This window comes from Epinephelus fuscoguttatus, linkage group LG2 (genome assembly GCF_011397635.1).
Source record: "Epinephelus fuscoguttatus linkage group LG2, E.fuscoguttatus.final_Chr_v1".
In the NCBI taxonomy this organism is placed as follows: Eukaryota; Metazoa; Chordata; class Actinopteri; order Perciformes; family Serranidae; genus Epinephelus; species Epinephelus fuscoguttatus.
The window spans coordinates 50,902,389-50,915,643 of record NC_064753.1 but is presented as its reverse complement, the minus strand read 5'-3'; the positions used below and the strand labels follow the sequence as shown (position 1 = coordinate 50,915,643).

At 46.7% G+C, this 13,255-nt stretch overlaps 1 protein-coding gene across 6 annotated transcripts in view; it reads right to left on the bottom strand.

Annotated features, from left to right (window-relative positions):
- The window catches only part of kifc3 (kinesin family member C3), a 61,069-nt gene that overhangs the window by 15,477 nt on the left and 32,337 nt on the right, over nt 1-13,255 (bottom strand). For 4 of the 6 annotated variants that reach the window (XM_049563618.1, XM_049563600.1, XM_049563609.1 and 1 more), the window contains exons 2-9: nt 10,380-10,500; nt 6,483-6,625; nt 5,255-5,411; nt 4,980-5,068; nt 3,853-3,918; nt 3,037-3,195; nt 2,181-2,462; nt 1,928-2,101 (exon numbers count right to left, since the gene is read on the bottom strand). In XM_049563618.1, coding sequence (XP_049419575.1) covers nt 1,928-2,101; nt 2,181-2,462; nt 3,037-3,195; nt 3,853-3,918; nt 4,980-5,068; nt 5,255-5,411; nt 6,483-6,625; nt 10,380-10,461 — 1,152 coding nt within the window. In that variant the 5' untranslated portion in view covers nt 10,462-10,500. Of the gene's footprint in view, nt 1-1,927; nt 2,102-2,180; nt 2,463-3,036; nt 3,196-3,852; nt 3,919-4,979; nt 5,069-5,254; nt 5,412-6,482; nt 6,626-10,177; nt 10,317-10,379; nt 10,501-13,255 lie in introns of those variants that run through there. The other 2 variants (XM_049563624.1, XM_049563633.1) reach the window with 2 other exon arrangements.

The window sequence follows — 13,255 nt, the reverse complement described above, 5'->3', positions numbered from 1 at the left end:
ACCAGCCTCAGATCAGTCTGTTCATCCACCTGACATCATCACACTCCTCCATCCTGAGCTACATCACCTGTGGCTCTCCACGTCAACCACACCTGGGCTCTGTATCATGACCCCACATCAGTCTGGCTTCATATGGACCTGCTGCGTGTCCCACTCTGCACTCGTCAGCTCCCATTCAGAGGAAGCAAGGACTCGCACAAAACGTACATCTAGTTTTTAAAATAAATCTGATTTCATGTGAATCACTTCAAATGTTTGTTTCACAGTCTGATGTAAAATAAACAGCAAGAAGCCGCCATGTTGGTCAGAACCTTCCTTTTAACTTGAAGGTTTTCTGATGTCATGACGCTTAGTTTAAACCAGAGCAGATCACCAGCGTCACCTAAAATTAATCTCAATAAATCTTCTTCTTTTTTTATTACTGAACATGTCATTCAGTTATAAAATCATTCCCACACTCATCTACAGCCTTATTTATAATATCCTGGAATTATTTCTGGTGTTTCTACAGTTTCCTGTTTCACTCTGCTTGTGATCATATTGTTGATGTTTTAATATCACTGTTTAACACTACAACAACCTCATTTCCTCTGAGGTGATCAGCTCCTCCTCTCACACTCACAGCTGCTCAGTAAACCAACAGAACCAGTTAATAACCAGCTTCATGACACTGGTTTATATCCAGGACCAGTGATGTGAGGACAAACAGAGCAAACAGACTGAGCTGAGCTTCATGATACAGACTCCAGGTCAGTGTGAACACAGTGTGAAGGGACAGTCAGACACACATGAGGAAAGAAACATCTGATTATAAGATTCAACACCTGCTGTCAGGTGAGAGAAGGAAAAAAACCCAGACACCAACAATAATGAACCACGGTCAGTGAACTCTGCAGTGAAGCACCTGAACTCATCGTAATGTGAAGTGATGGTTTAACAGAAGAACGACAGGCTGTGATTCTTAATGAGACATCAAAGAGCACCAATTCAGTATCTGACCAAATGTCTCCCCTTCTGTTCCTGAGATATGACGTTAAAACATGATGATGTCAGAGTCAAGCTGACCTTTGACCTTTTGACCTTCATTTGTTAGACATTTGTGTCAAGTTTGGTCAGAGTTAGTGAATGAATTCTTCAGTTATGGACAAAAACATGTTTTGTGAGGTCACACTGACCTTTGACCTTCGAGGACAATATTCTACTTAGTTCATAGTTTTCCACGTGTCCTTGTGGACGTTTGTGCCAAATTTAAAAAGTTTAAATCTTGAGATCTCGTGTTCACGTGAACGGGACGGACAGTCAACCTGAAAACATGATGGCCCTCATTTATCCATCCTACAAGCCAGCTCAGATGTGAGCGCAGAAATTATCTTACAACAGGGCTCACGTGTGATTCACCAATCACAGCGTAGCATTATTGACAACTACGAGCAATGAAGCTATTAAACGCTGCAGCTCTACCAGCACCAGTCAGTATCTGACCGATCTGATGAGCTCTTCTGTTTCTGTTATGACAGTTTTTATCTGACCTATCACATCCTACAGCTCTGGACAGACAGACAGATGGACACGCCCAGAATGAGCCCCTCCTCCGTTTATTTGGTCACTGTGGTGATGAGTCCCGCCTCATCTGACTGGCTGCTGGACGCTCAACTCATTTGACGCTTGCTCTCTAAATCCACACGGCTCTCTGTTCACTGGAGACAATTTTAATAAAGACGCGGACGCTGAGACAAAAAGTGTGGACAGAGTGGACAGACACCATGAGACACTTCATGCAGCGGGCTGCAGACTCCCTGTGTGAGGCTGGTTATTATTGTTGGTGAATCTCAAACTGAAGAAGACAGATGGACAGACAGACAGGGAGACAGAGAGACAGGGAGACAGGGAGACAGGGAGACAGATGGACAACAGCTCCTGATGTTACCTGCGTCCTGAGCTGAGCGCAGGTCCTCTGAGACTCGTGCAGCTGCGTCTCCAGCTCTCGGAGCAGCTGCCTCTGCACAGACAGCTGCTCCTGCAGGCTGGCGTTCTTCGTCTGCAGCTCTGCCAGCGCTCTCTGAGAGTCAGCTGACTCCACCTCCACCGTCTGAGTCACATACTGAGGAAAGACAACTCTCATTAGATCTCCTGTGTCAGTGGGACCCAGTCTGACCCGTCTCTGACGAGCATCTCCTCACCTTGACTTTGGGGGGCGTGGCCGCCTGCCTGGCGAGCTCCTCCTCACACTCCTGCAATCGGAGGCTGAGTTTATGCTCGGCCTCTCCCTGCCTCCGCCTCGACTCCTCCAGCTGCCTCCGGCCGTCGTCCAGCTGCCTCGTGGACTCGTCCAGCTGCAGGCGGAGACTCTCCACTCTGGAGGTTTTCTCCAGCAGCTCTCGCTCCAGCTCAGCCAGCCGCCGCTCCCTCTGGCGGGCCTGGCTCTCCCAGCGAGACACCTCCCTCTGCAGGGACTCTGCATCCTGCGGGACACAGTCAGAGGTTATACGTCTCCTACCTGAGATGACTGAACCGCACAACTTTATTTGATTAGAGAGCAAAAGAAACAGTTTGTTATCTTGTGAGTGAACTTCCTGAGAAAAATATCAGGCCGTCCTGCCGGTTAACACACCGGGAACCTTCATCACACCTGGGATTACCTGGACAAATATCTCTACAGAATGTATCTCTACCTGTCTGTGAGGGCAGTGTGTACACCTGGGTGTGTATATATACAGTATCTACCTGTCTGTGAGGGCAGTGTGTACACCTGGGTGTGTATATATACAGTATCTACCTGTCTGTGAGGGCAGTGTGTACACCTGGGTGTGTATATATACAGTATCTACCTGTCTGTGAGGGCAGTGTGTACACCTGGGTGTGTATATATACAGTATCTACCTGTCTGTGAGGGCAGTGTGTACACCTGGGTGTGTATATATACAGTATCTACCTGTCTGTGAGGGCAGTGTGTACACCTGGGTGTGTATATATACAGTATCTACCTGTCTGTGAGGGCAGTGTGTACACCTGGGTGTGTATATATACAGTATCTACCTGTCTGTGAGGGCAGTGGCTGCAGCTGCAGCTCTCTGCAGCAGCAGCGGCGGCGTCGAGGCTCTGAAGCTCTGAGCTCCTGCATGACTTCAGCTCCTGCTTCAGACGCTGGTTCTCCACCACCAGCAGCTCCAGCTGCTTCTCCAGGTCTGTCGCCCCCTACAGGACACGAGGACACAGTCAGGCGGCTGTGGCTCAGAGGTAGAGCGGGTTGTCCACCAATCGGAAGATCAGTGGTTTGATCTCCGGCTCCTCTGGTCTGCATGTCAAAGAATCCGCCAACAGCAGCGCCACAAAGCATGTTGTGTACACCAGTGGGTCCCAACCTTTTTCCTTAAAGGAGCCCTTTACTATAACTGAGTAAACTGACGACCCCTGACAAAGTGACACTTCATATTATTCTCAGTGAAGAACGACTGATAATCTGTGCTCTGGTTTTTGTTTTTTGTTTTTTTTTAACAAATTCAATATTTTACTTGTCTTTTGTTCGGCAGTTGTTCTTTTAGCTTTTCAAATGCACAATGAGGCTGTTCAGCAGAGACTGAAGGTGCTGTGATACAGTCTGTGTTCAGGTCTTCAACGCACCCTGATCCTATTTTTAAGAACGTTCTGCAACACCACTTAAAATCAAGACCCCCTCCCCCATGAAGCTCTGCCGACCCCTAGGTTGGTAACCAGTGGTGTAAACAACTCCCCATGTCCTAAACATGAACTCGCATGTTCCATTCGAAGGGAGCGTGTGTGTGGGTGTGTGTGTGTTCATGTGTGTGTCTGTTTCCCAGGGTTCCTCAGGAATGCAGTACAGCAGGGTCTCACCAGTTCAGAGCGAAGTCTCTCCACCTCCTGGGTCTGATCCAACAGCTTCTCCTCCAGCTCCTCCACCTGCAAACACAACAAACATCCATCTGAAGAACTTGACACATCAGCTCTGCAGAGAAGTCACACACACACTTTTAAATCTGTGTGCCTTTTACTTTATTCGCAAAAACTAAGATCTGCAAACACTTGACAGGAATCAGAGTTTTGACTTGAGTCAGTCTGTGTGATGTGAAATATTCAGACACGTCACTGAAAAACAGAGTCACACGTCAGAAAGCTGCTGAACAGACAGACTGTTCATTACATCAATAAAACAAACCTGACAAAGAGTCACACTGGTTTCACATCTCATGCTGATGCTCACAGATCAGTCTGACAGCTGAGACGTCACCTCTGATTATTCACGTCACAGAGAGCTGTCACACACCCTCGACTATGTTCAGTCCAAACACAGATGTCTCAGCCCTGACTGACAGTCTGACAGCACTGATACTCGACTCTTATTAACCAGGTTACAGGTTTTCAAACTGTGAGAGAGTCGAAGTAAAGACATCCTGCGAAGCCACACGGGCAGGTGCAACAGGAAGTACACGGCAAACTTAGTATTCAGCAATCTGAACAAATAAAGACCAAAAGAAACAGGCTCAGGTTGCAGCCTATAGCTAACTGACCATTACAACAATATACTTCCTGTTGACATGCCCTAAAGCATGATGGGAGGAGGGTGAAGCAGCTGTACAGGTGTGATGTCTCTCCTGGAGACCACGGCTGCTGAGCTGTGTTTTTCAAAGGGCCGTATCTCCAGACAGCTATGGGCCCGAGGGCCCGACAGTTCCCTGAGCGTTTATCCTCATTCTGTACACTCGACACAAAACAGCACGACTTTTAAAAAACTGAATTACAGATTACATCTGCTCACGGAGCCACTCGTCACATGAAGTCTCTGATAAAGCTGTAATTAAGGCATTTTTGGGCAGGTTGTTGTGTTCAAGGACAGTTAGGCCAACTGCACAGGAACACTCCGCTGGTGTGAAGGATTTATTGTGACATCATTTTTTTTAATCTATTTTACTTATTTGTAAAGAGAACTGATGGGCGGCCACAGCCGGCCTGCGTAGACATACCTGTGTGCGCAGCCGAGTAACGAGCTGCTCTTCTTCTGGACAGCTGAGACGATCCAAAGGTCGTTCACCTGGCTGCAACACCCTCACACCTACACACACACACACACACACACACACAGTCAATGTCAAAGAAATCTCATCAATGTCTAACCCTGTGAAAATAAATGAGTTTAGAATAATGTCTACAGACCCTGTGTAACATCAGGTCTGCAGCTGTAACCTGTGTAACATCAGGTCTGCAGCTGTAACCTGTGTAACATCAGGTGTGTTCTCACCGTTGGGCTGAGCCGACTCCTCCAGCAGCGTCTGAACACCGCTGACACACGTCTTCTCCTGAACGCTGTGCTGCTGCAGCTGCTGGAGCAGCAGGTGACGAGTGACTTCCTCAGAGTGAAGACGAGCCTGAAACTCACAGACTTTGTCCTGTAGAGTCTAAACACACACACACACACAGAAACACAGAAACATGAATGAATGAGCGTCAGGTTTTCAGTTCTGTGGAGCTAAAGGAGCTGCAGAGGTCATGACACACGTCTACATCTGTCAGTCAGTGAGGAAAGAGAGGATGAAATGACAGGTAGGAAAAGGACACGTACAGAAAGAAAAGAAGGAGGCTCTGAATGTAAGCAACAGAAACTAGGAAACAGAGGCAGAATGAAGGTTTTTACGTTGGCAGGAGTCCACCAGCAGGACCAGGTGACCCTCTGCAGACAGACGACAGCATGGAAACATGGAGGACAGCAGAATGAGACAGAACCAGAGACATATGAGCAGACATGTGGAGAACAACGCAGATGAAACAGTGAATGTTTCTTTGAACGGGAAGGAATCTGACTGATATTCAGACTAAGGAGTCACTCATCATGTCCGGCTGCTCTGAGGTCAGTTTAAATCTACAGTTTCTCTGATACTTGTAAACGTGAGGGCTGTAACAGTTTGTGTGTTTGTACCGAGCCGTCACAACATTACAAGTTAACGTTCCACCTTAAAAGTTGCCGGCAGTCGGCCCAGTGAATGAAGTGATTTTTTTCTCTTTCATTTTATAGTTGTAGTTTACTGATGTATGAACAGAGGTTACATAAAACCAGAGTGAGCGTCCTCTACTGACCAATCAGACTGCAGGGTTTCTAGCTTCACCTTTTAGTACCAGATCTGTGTGCTAGGTACCCCAACAGAGGGGGGACCAAACATGGGGACGCTAAGGAACGCTTCTGTTGGGACCATCCACAACTTTCACTGTGGAGACAGAAACAAAGCAACTAAAGCGGACTGCTCGGTGGAAACTGCTGCTGTGTGTGTGTGTGTGTGTGTGTGTGTGTGTGTGTGTGTGTGTGTGTGATGAGGAACATGCAGAGTTACTCAAACATCAGAGTGGATCTACTGTAATGTCACAGATGTAATGAGCAGGTCGACAGGAAGTGTCCCCCGAGGTGTAAACAGAGTTTGTGCTAATGTCAGCGGTGAGTCAGCAGTCTATCACTACACGCACGCACACACAGTTACCTGGATGAGCAGCTGCTGGCTGGGTGTGTTTGTTTCGGTCAGCTCTGCAGACAGAGAGGGGCGCTGTGAGAAGGCGGCGGTGGGCAGAGACAGGAAGGAGCCGTCGTCTTCACCATCACTCATCAGGAAGTCCACTGAGCTCGCTGCGGGACACGAGGGACAGACAAACAGCAGCAGGTGAAGGACATGCTGACGGACACACTTCCTTCGTATGATCAGCGTTAAAATATACTCTTCCTGTCAGCCCGACCTGCTGTCAGCTGATCACTGCTGCACACACATAATCACTCTGGGACCAGGTCCAAAGTTCTGGACTCAGTCTGTCCTGACTGAGGACAAACATTCAGTCTGACCTTCAGCTGCTGCTCTAACAGCTGCAGGCTGATGCTGACTGCAGGTGGAGGTAAACAAACTGACATCATCTACAGAAATACTGACATGTTTGTACAACTACGACCCAAAGATCCTGACACGTTTAAAATAAAGCCAGTCGACAACTTAAATAAGGTTTTAATCTTTTCCACTTTTTCAGCATCAGACTTGTTCAAACTAGGGCTGCACGACACGAGGAAAATATGCAGGAACTACAGTTAGATATATATCGGGCCAATAAATCATCTGCCAATAATGAAATGTTATTACAATTATGCACTATTTCGATAATTAAAATTAAAGCCGTTCAATAAAACTATTAACACAAAGCCAGACTGCTTTACATGACTTAACAAGGGCAGCATCTACACCCCGACACAGTGGGTGGCGCTACATGTACCTTTAAACTTGGGTTGTGAGACGCCAACAAACACAGAGAAGAAGAAGAACACGTGCAGCACGCTGTCTAGAAGACAAAACGTGGCAGTGTGGTCATCTTTCACAGCTCCAGAGGAAGACAACAGGACTGTGTCGACGGTGTGACCTCTGACCCCACAACACCCACCAGATCAACAAACTTCCTGGCCTGAACTGAACGCAGACAGCACCAACGGTCACATGTCTGAGTGCAGTTTTCTATGAACACTTTTAAATGATTAAAAAAAGACAAACACACTTTTTGTTCACGATGTGTTTATCGCACAAGTTGACAAGTTAAAAAACTGATTTCTAATTCAGATGATGAGTTTCACCACACTCACACAGACACACAAATAATCAGCACGTCAGAACTTCTAAACAACAGTGTGGAGGTATTTTGGGAGGATTCAGCTGCTGCAACAGAAAAAAGGAGAGCAACTTCAGACAGATGAATTCAAACTGCCGCCCTGATGAGAAGTGCAGACTGAAACCAGCCCGTCCCGTTAACTGTACGATTGTTTCTGGATCAGACCTCCTGATGTCGGTGTGTGTAAATCTCTTAAGGAGAAAAGAGTGAACAGAATGAAATCAGTAAGCAGATTGTTGGTGAGATTACCGAGGTCAACGTGCAGAAAACTAGAAACAACCTCAAACTGTTTCCTTCCTCTCCTGCTCCTGCTCCTGCTCCTGAGGAAACCTGCACTCCTCAACACCACAAAAACCAGTCTGACCAGATAACAGCTGATAACCACCGCCGCTGACATATTAACCTGCTGCTCTGTGTGTGTGTGTGTGTGTGTGTGTGTGTGTGTGGTCACAAGTTTCTTGTACAAGGCCTCAAATCTTATCAACCTGAGAACAATCTGCACTCTGTGGGAAAAATCTGAGCATTAAACAGACTTAACACACACACACACACACACACACACACACACAGACTTATACCTGCTTTAAACCAAACACTGTTCTGCAGCAACACACTGAACAGGATTACACACACACACACACACACACGTGAGAAAACGCTGAGCGTTTGTTTTTCCTGGACGACAGTAAATGTGACACACTGCTGAAAACACAACACACAGATAATTCAAACACTGAGAAGTCTCAACACACACACACACACACACACACACACTTCAAAAAAATCCCGTCCACAGAATAGTTTAAAAAACAAAATGAATGAAAAAATTGAAAACACAGGTAGCGACGTCTGCAGAGGGGTCAGTGTTATGGGAGTGTTGTAACATGGAGCAGTGACCTCTGACACTCATTCTGACGTCTCCAATCCTCAACATGGACGAAGAGTGACGGGACATTTGTGTAAAGCCTCCCGTCAGCAGGTCAGAGCAGCGCCATGTTGGTCACGTCAGACACCGAATGAAACATCAACTCACAGAGGAGACAACAGAATACACTGATATCACATCCAAAAACTCAGTTTTCCCTCGCCCCTTTTACACCGCCACCTCAAGGCGGGAATTTCACACAGTCACTCTGCCTCGCCATGCTGTATAAAAAGGTACAAGGTGGAGCGGACAGACAGAGTCAGCTCTCCTTTAAGGCGGGACGGGAACATGGACAGGACGGGGGTGGAGTTTTGACAACGTGTTATGTTTGTGACTCGAGACCACGGGAGACCTAAAAAGTAGCTGATAGCAGTTAGCAGCTAACTCAAACAGTGAGGTCCAGAAGCTCCTTACCCTCCGAGCAGAGGACGAGATCAGCCGCCATATAACAGGGACGCTACATGATTATTGACATGTGACGTCATTGTTATTGTTTATAAAGAGCTGCTGACACGTATGTTATATGTCACACTAGAGACCGACGCTGTTGTGTTACATGTCACTCCTCTTTGGATTCTGTGATGTCATCACGCTGTCTGTAAACACACACTGGAGCCACATGATGCCGCTGTTGTTTGGTTCTATGTAAACATGTAACGGAGACATAAAGACGGGACGTTGTTGCGTCTCTGTGGCGCCATCTGTGTAAAAAGGGCTTCTGTCTACACGTGGACACCTCTTCGCTCTCGCCTCTTTTAAAAAGGATCCGTTTTCAGTGACCTCGAACACAGTCTGTGTTTTATAAAGAACCAAAACACACAGAAACTATCATATTAATATTGTCACAGAATCTGAATCTCACTGAGTTACTGTTGTTGTTCACAAACTAAAGAAATGTTTCTTCAGTTTTTACTGAATACTAGAAGCAAACTGTGAAACTATATCATTTATTTTGTTGCAATACTGTTTTCTTAAATTGATAGATAATGAATATATATATATAATTTCACTAATTTGTCAGATCATCAAGAATATCGTTATCACAAATATATCCTAAAAATATCCTGATATTATTTTAGGGCCACATCGCCTACTCAATAAACCAATCGAGTGGAAGGTGTCAGCCCTACTATTTTGTTGATTAATCAATTCAACAGTTTGTCTATAAAATGTCAGAAAACAGTGAAAAAGGTGACGTCTTCAAACGTCTGATTTTGTCCAACCAACAGTCAAAAATGTTCCGAAAACAGAGACAGACAGCAAAGTGTTGGACGAGTTGAAACAGTTTCTGACTGATCCTGTCAGCTGTGAACAAACCAAACCTTTTCATGACTGACACGACGGCCGGGAGGAAAATGATCTTTGATAGAAACAGAGAATAAACTCAGAATAATGAGACGAACACAGAGTCCGAGCAGAAACAGAAACTCTCTGTGAGTCTGTGACAAAAGCTGCAGTGTTGTTGTTAACCTGATCTGTCGTCTCCTGAGAGTCCAACTGTAAAACGATCAGCTGAGAAAAACACACACACACACATACACACACACACACAGAGCCAACAAACACACACACAGATAAACAAACAAATAAATAAACATGATGTGATCTCACCTGTTCGTCTACGCTCACACACACTCAGCTTTCCTCTGCTTCCTCTCACTGCTGAGCTCCATTCATTTCTAACAGGTATGACTCACCTCTACACACACACACACACACACACACACACACACACAGACACACAGTCATGCCAAAAATGCAGCCACGCTGGTGTTTTCTGTTCCTCCTCCTCTGCGACAGACGTCTGACTCACCGTCCAATGAGATATCTTTCTTCCAGAGCTCCTGCAGGCAGGGGGTGTGGCTAAGGTCCCAGGTCTTTCTCGTGCTGAACATGACCGCCGGGCTGAGCAGAGCGCTGGACCGCTGGACCGGCTGCAAACACACACACACACACACACACACACACACACACACACACACACACAGGAAAACAGAGCGTCACACCTGGGCCTTTCAGAATAAAGCTGACATGATTAAAAACAGTCCTGTGAAGGAAGTGAAGTTTTCTCTTTGTAACAGCAGCTCTGCTGAACCCTGTTCACATGTTTATGTCACCTGAGGGCCACCGTAGGTTCACTGCAGGGTGGGGGAGGGGCATTTAATCTGCAACCTCACAGGTACATGTTACTGAATCCTACACACCCAACCAGGGACGTCAGTTTCTGTTAATTCTGCTCTCAACACCCGTTTACTGCCGACTGACTGGCTCATTGTTCAGGAAACATAAAAATAAAACTGAGCTTTAGCACCAAATTTAGACGTGAAGACATTTTAATATGTTGTGATGCAAATGTTTTTGGTTTGGTTTTGCCGACAGATGGTTGGTTAGCTGCATTAACGTGAAAAAATGGCGCCCTATGCCCAACCTCTGTTCTCTGTTTAGCTAACGTTGGCCTCTGTACTGCACACCAGCTGGTGCGGGGGGAAGTTAGCTTGTAGCGCCACTCATTCGTGATTGCCGCTAGTAACTGGGATGGCATTGCAGCAATACATGGTGGCAACTCTCTGATCTCCCCCTGGTGGCCACGGTGAGTAAGCAGCTTCATTTTGAGCTGCAAACCCCATTGAGCATTGTCAATTATGTTAGCACAACTATCTGTGCTGACCCTGCTAACGGCACTAACAGAGCTAACAGTGATAATAATGCTAAGGGGGGTTTGTGGCTTTGAGCTGCTTCATCTGCAAACACATCGGCGCTGCCGCAGTACGTCATGTGCCTCCCCAAGCACACACTGGACGTGTCGCACTGCAGTTCGTCAACAGACGACCACACAAAGTTATTACTGCTTTTACAAAAAGATTGCTAGCTTAAAATGATGTGTGGACTAATTAGCCCACAGAGTCGTCATCATAAAGACCATGCTCTTAAAGATACTTCTGGTGAGTCACAGCTCTGGAGATCGGCTCTTTAGGGAGAAATTAACTTTAATTAGTGGCTGTTCACGCATGATCTGAAGCTAACACACAGGTGGAGGAAGTACAGGTCTGTCAGGTAAAGTAGTAACAACTTTGTGTGGTCGTCTGTTACTGAGCTGCAGCACGACGCGTCTGGTTTGTGTTTGGGGCAACACTGTTGGGTCAGGACGGCGTTACAACCAAGTCCCAAGGAATGGTGTTCAGCCGCACGGCAAATTTGTTCCGGTGGCCACTCACGGTATTACAGTGAAAAAACCCCCCATCTGAATAGAAAACAGCAGATAAGTGCAGTACTGTAAACGTCCATGATGGAGGAGAAGCTCCTGGACCAACTGGTGGTACTCCCCATGATCCAGCCTCTTTTTTAGGGTCTCATGTACCCACACAGATCTCTGTTTATCTGCTGACAGCCTCTCACCCTCAACCAGAGCTACACAATCATAGTTTATATTTGATCGATCTGCTTCCATCCTCTCTGTGTCCGTGATGAGTGAGTACAATCTGTAGGTTTGAACAACTACCCAAGAGCCAGTGCAAAATCAGCTGGATGATGTCCAGAGAGATGTGAACGCTGGCTTCATCCCACAGACTACACACACATCGTTATCGTACAGAGATGATTTAAAATCTACACCCTCGTGTCACACAGGTGAGGTCAGCTGTGTTTGATTTAATAAATCACTATCTCCCAACTCGTCTGTCCTCATCCCGATCCTTGACAGCCTCCTGTCCCGTCTCACCTGTGAGAGCCACCAATCAGACGACAGCCTCTACACTGACCCTGTTCCTTTTTGTCTCACCCGTCCATGTCCGCGGCGAGCCTTCAGCTCCAACGGATGGACGCAGCGCTCTCTCTCCAGCCAGCTCTTGTTGATCAGAGTTCCCACCCAGCCCAGCATGCTGCCGCTCCACACTCACATCCTGCGAACTGGTCCCAGTCGGCCATTCACACAGAACCAGTGACCTTCTGCCGAGCTGAGCCGACCCAGATCCACCTGACCTGGAGTCGGTTAACCCACCTGCAGTCTCTGTCCTGAATCTCAGCGGGATTAGCAGCACCTGATCTGAGAGCAGCGTCAGGACGGACGCAGCGTGAACGTAATCTGTTAATCCTCGGAGCAGATGGCCTCGTTAACCCTCGACTGACCGCAGGACGCAGCCTCAGGCCTGGTTTACTATCAGATCACACTAAGAGGTTAATGAATGACTCAAACTCTCACTCACACATTCACCTCTCAGCGGCCGCTTTATTAGGTACACCCGGAACATCTAACTCAGTCCAAAAGTATGGAAGCCCTGAGAAGAAGAAACAAATCTGAGAGTTTATAACTTAAAAAGGGAAAATAAAAAGGTGTCATGGGTGCACCATAGTGTCATCTTCAGATCAACATTTTAATGTGTCCAATGCTTCGGTTTAAGACCAAATACCTGCAGAATTGATGACGTTCATCAGCCTCAGCTGGACTCTGTGTTTAGTGATAATTAGCTAATGTTAGCATTAAGGATGTCACTTTTTGTTTTTTTTTGTGATAGCCTGAAACACCCAGAAACCAGTAATCAGTTGAAGACATAGCGTATGTACGGCCTTCTATACATCCATGGCCAGACCGATGCTACTAGCAGTAACTGCCAAATGAGTGGCAGCGAGCTCCCATCAGACCCAGATGGTGTTAACACATCTGTCAGCTGACTAACAGCGTCACATGAAAAC